General features: G+C 36.8%; 1 protein-coding gene across 1 annotated transcript; it reads left to right on the top strand.

Moving 5' to 3' along the window:
- The first annotated feature begins 1,534 nt into the window (after positions 1–1,534).
- LOC131900717 (olfactory receptor 2AG1-like) lies at positions 1,535–2,482 on the top strand. The gene has a single exon (XM_059252036.1). It carries the CDS (start codon positions 1,535–1,537, stop codon positions 2,480–2,482), a length of 948 nt encoding a protein of 315 aa, XP_059108019.1.
- The last annotated feature ends 2,946 nt before the right edge of the window (positions 2,483–5,428 follow it).

Genomic DNA, 5,428 nt, shown 5'->3' with positions numbered 1-5,428 from the left:
AGTTAGAGACACCCCTAAAATCAACCTGTTATGAGGAAGTGGTTTCTTTAAATTCTAAGGAAAAATCTTGCTGCTTATGATGTCACAAAAAGCTGCCAGGTTGTACCTACTGCCACATCTAGAGCATATCTGTACATGAGATGAATAACTGTAACAGCCCTGTCACCCAATATTGGATGGACTTGGACATACTTTACTAACAGCAACACAAATGAATTAAGTACTGCTGCAGAAAAGTGCATCCTGTCTCTTCAAGCTGTATCCAAGTGTAGCTGGGGATTGTCAAGCAGCTGGGCTTCCCACCAGCTGAGGTAAAGATTTTTTTCTCTATTATTGAAATGTGTAGCCTTTAGGCAAGGCAAATCAAAAAACACAGTCAAAGAACCTGAGCTAGTTTGTCAGATTCCCTAGATATTTGAGCTCTATTGCTCTTCCATGCCTTTTTAAGTGTTAAGGTACTAATTGCCCTAAGAAACAAATGGAGACGTATGCCAAGACATGCCAAGACATGGCTGAATGATCTGTGAAGGATGCTTCACTTTCGCATCTTTAACTTCATGCTCTGAGTTGGCTTTATTAGTGCTGTTCCATGCAGATCACGGGCTCCTGTTGATTTAGACAACTAACTCTGTTGGCTTCACTGTAAGACTGGGTACCATGCACTACTAGGATTTTTCCAAACAAAGATAGAGCCCTCTTCATCTCTGTCTCTACCTGGTAAAATTACTATGGAATTCTAGGAGAGAAATTGGAACATCAGGGTCAAAGGCTGTATTGGGATAGGATTATTGGATTAGAGCACAATATAAAATAGTATTCTTTAGTTGCTTTTAGTAATTTCTTACAAGAAAAAAATAAGTTTTCTGTTTTAGGATCTTATATGTTATATTTTTGTGTCTTTATAGCTACACAATAATTTGATTAAAAAAATGTTCAAGTAATTTCCAAAGTTTTAACTCTAATAGAAACATGTTCTTAAACACAATACTGCATTATTTTAGAGAGTTGGCACTCATTTCCGAGAATCATGGGGAATGTGGGGACTGAGCAAGAGAGATAACTAATATGGGAAAAAATGTAATTTCCAATGTCATTACCCACAAACAATATGGACTAAGGAAATGTAGAAAATGAGCTTTAAAAATGTATATATATGAGCAACACTAAATAGACTGAGTATATATCATGCTCTAAATGGACATGCATACATACACAGACCAACACCTATGTAATAAGTTAAAGAATAAGAGGACATGAGTTTGAGAGGAAATGGGGGGGCATGGGAGGAGTTTGAAGGGGAAATGTAGTAGAAGTAAATACAAGACTCATATATGGAATTCTCAAAAGATATAAATTAAAATAAAATGAGAAATTTGAAAATCAAGAAACAAAGCTGTTCACTAGTATAAAAGATATTATATTATGAAATCATGTTTGGCATCCTAAGGGGCTTCTTACGTGACAAAATTAGGGCTTATATTAGCAAAAGTTCACTGAGCCATCTGTTTCTAAGCAGCTAAGGAAACCGCACAAAATGGAAGTCTGGAACTCCACATTGGGAAGTGGCTTCATCTTGGTGGGTATTCTGGATGGTAGTAGCTTTCCTGAACTTCTCTGTGCTGCAATCACAGTCCTGTACTTTTTGGCCCTGACCAGCAATGGACTGCTGCTCCTAGTCATCACCATGGATGTCCGTCTTCATGTGCCCATGTATCTCCTACTTGGACAACTGTCTCTCATGGACCTTCTCCTCACCTCAGTTATCACTCCCAAAGCTGTTGTTGATTTTCTACTCAAAGACAATACCATCTCCTTTGGGGGATGTGCCCTTCAGATGTTCCTAGAACTGGTACTGGGCAGTGCAGAGGACCTCCTTCTGGCCTTCATGGCCTATGACAGGTATGTGGCCATTTGTCAACCTCTGAACTACACAATCTTAATGAGTCACAAAGTCTGCTGGCTCATGATAGCCACATCATGGATCCTGGCATCACTCAGTGCACTAGGATATAGCACCTACACCATGCAGTATTCCTTTTGCAAATCTCGGCAGATCAACCACCTGTTTTGTGAGATCCCTCCCCTGCTAAAGCTGGCTTGTGCAGATACCTCCAGATATGAACTCATGGTTTATGTGATGGGTGTGGCAGTGCTAATTCTTCCTCTTGCTGCCATCCTGGCCTCCTACTTACTAATTCTGTTCACTGTGCTCAATATGCCCTCAAATGAGGGCAGGAAAAAAGCCCTTGTCACCTGCTCTTCCCACCTGACTGTGGTTGGGATGTGGTATGGGGGTGCCTCCTTCATGTATGTCCTGCCCAGTCCCTTCCACAGCCCCAAACAAGATAATATCAGCTCAGTTTTCTACACAATTGTCACTCCAGCTCTGAATCCCCTCATCTACAGTCTGAGGAATAAGGAGGTCACTGGGGCTTTGAAGAGAGTCCTGGGAAAACGACTATCAACACAAGCCAACCTCTAGGTAGTTCTAAATACTAACCTTCTAAACAATTTTTCCACAAAGTCAGAATTCTGGTGTGAATTAAATATCCATGGTAAATCCTAGAGTAAATGGTGTGTCTCTTGATAGAGAAGTATGGGAGGGGAAGAAAGCATGGAATCCTTTGGAAATGCTCTATGGATCTTCTTTTCAGGAGATATTAGAGAACCTGGTGCTTTGTCAAATATGGACACAAAGATAAGGTTTTTGTCAAGGTGAGCCATTTAGATGCTCTAAACTAATTTTACATTGGAAAATTGGAATTGACTTTTAAAGACACTGAATAGCAATTATAATAAGTATCAGAATATGTTTTCAAGTGTGATTCAGACATCAATGGGAGAATATTTTTGAATTTTATATAAATTTTTAGTAAAATAAATCACAGTTTGTTGAATGTTCAAATAGCATCAGCCTTCTGGATGATTTGACAGATGCCATCTATGGCTTATTGCTGTGGATATCGCTATATGTAAATAAACTCTGATTGGCCAATAGCCAGACAGGAAGTATAGGCGGGACTAACAGAGAAGAGAATTGAGGGAACAGGAAGGGAGGAGAGAGACTGGCTGGAGCCGCCGCCAGGACAAGGAAGATGTAAGGTACCAGTAAGCCATGAGCCATGAGGCAAAGTAAAGATTAATAGAAATGGGCTAAATATAAGAGTAAGAGCTAGACAATGACAGGCCTAAGCTAATGGCCAAGCAGTTTAAATAATGTAAGAGTTTATATGTTTATTTTATAAGTGGGCTCTGGGACTGGCGGGAGCTGGAGAGAATTTCTCCAGCTACAGCTTATAGTATGTGTGTATGTGTGTGTTATATACTTTTTCATTTCTTAATTTATTTTCAGTGATGAGAACTGAACTCAACATTTACACTTCTATCTTATGAGTAAAACAGTCTCACAAGATGAATAAACCAGTGTTTTCCCAGTTTTTCCTAAGATACCTTTAATTATCTCAAAAACTGTCCATGGTCCAGAGTCTTGGTGTATGCATGTGACTTAAACCTACACAATGTTTACATGTGTAAAAGCATCACCTGTTTACTATAAATAAGCATGATTTGTGATATTTTATATCAGTTAAATCCATAATTAGGGTTACCATCTTTTAGAAATAAATGACAACAAACACTGCCATGGATGTAGGGTGAGGGACACTTACACAGTGAGATGGAACTTGTTAATGAATGTAGCCTTTATGGAAATAAATCTAGGTATTTCTCCAAAAGCTAGAAATAGAACTAACATGTGACCCAGTTGTGACACCTGTAGGGAAATAACTAATGGACTCTATATCTTACCATAAAAACTCTTGAAACTTTGTACTCATTGCTATTTTATTAACAATAATTAGAAAATGGAATCACTGTAGATATCCATTAATGGATTAATAAATAATGGAAGTTTGGTAAATATTTACCACAGAATTGTCTTCAACCATGAAGAAAAATTAAATAATTTTATTTAAATGGATGGAATGGTAAAAAGAAATTAAAGCAAGTAACACAGGAGATATTAGACACAGGAAGACAAAGACCATATGTTTTCTCATATGTGAATCCTAGCTGTAAATCCTTAGCTCATGTGTCTAAGCTGGAGTATTTGTAGATCTAGGAAACTAGAAAGGGGACAGATGGAGACATGGATTAAGGATGGAGGTTGGCAAAACACAGTGATATGAAAGTAGAGAGGTAGAATATTGGAGGGAGGAAGGTTTAAGCAGAGAGGGTGGAAAAATGGGGGCAGGCAGGGTAGATGAAAGGTGTATGAAAAAAGCCACATAGAAACCTAATATCTTATAATTCAATTAAAAACATAATTTGTAAAATATTTTGAATGAAAAAATTAGTTGAAATTGGAAGAACAACAGGAAAAAACTGTAACTTATTTTCTTGCTAATTTAATATTCTCTACTATGGAAGATCGTGCTGCATTTATGAAAACTGGATAATCGATTCATGTTCATTTTTAACTCAAAGGTAGTCTCATAGCTACTTTATAACACTAAATGAAGTTATTTTTGAGTTGTTATCATAAAAATTGAAAATATGTCAATGTTTACCAGATGCTGGGGAAAGTTGATGGTGAGCAACAGGAACAGGGAAGTATTGATCATTGATAGGTACAGAGTTATAGTTAGGTAGGAACAATGTGATGTTCCGCTGTAAACCGATGATACATAAGAACAATGCAAAGTATTTTTTAAAACACAAAAGACAGGATTTTGAAAGTTTTCACCGTAAATCCCTAATACATAATTGAGAGGATAGGTATTTAATCTTATTTTAATCAAATGGATACCTATATGAAACATAACAGAACAACATTAACTCATATAATATTATGCATTTTATGTAGTAGATAAAATAAATAAAATTTTCTTTCTAAAATCAGTAGAAGTCAATGTACTAGAAATAATCAAGTTCCTGTAAAATTCCAGTGATAACTCTGTACATTTAATGGATATTCTTTCATTTTTGTAACTGGCACTCATTTTATTGAGTTGATGTGTTCATTGTAGAAGTTTACTTCACTTGTTGACATACAGTGATATGTTTCTCCTTATTGTATATATGGTGGCTTCACAGGGCAATGGTGGAAAGACTCAGGTATGATGACAGAATGTGAGGGTTGGAATTCAGTGCATCTCATCATCCTCTTTAACTTTGGTTGTGAATGTAGCCCTTCTCAACCTGGATCTGAACGCTATAAATTCCCAGTAAATAAACACCTACTTCAAAGCACTGTTATGAGGACTAAGACAACACACATAAACAATTTCAGTGAGACAACTGGAATATAATGATTCATCACCAATTTTAACAGTTCTAAGACAAAATTGCCCTGGAAATCATAGGTTCCAATACATATCATGATTGAGATATCACTCAAATATTTTGTAACTGATTATATTATTGCTAC

Source organism: Peromyscus eremicus, chromosome 1 (genome assembly GCF_949786415.1).
Source record: "Peromyscus eremicus chromosome 1, PerEre_H2_v1, whole genome shotgun sequence".
NCBI lineage: Eukaryota > Metazoa > Chordata > Mammalia > Rodentia > Cricetidae > Peromyscus > Peromyscus eremicus.
Note: the sequence above shows the minus strand (reverse complement) of the source record. Positions and strands in the feature narration are given on the sequence as shown.

What these genes read in the sequence shown, in the direction of transcription:
- LOC131900717 (XM_059252036.1), top strand. Translation starts at nt 1,535, where the DNA reads ATGGAAGTCTGGAACTCCACATTGGGAAGTGGCTTCATCTTGGTGGGT.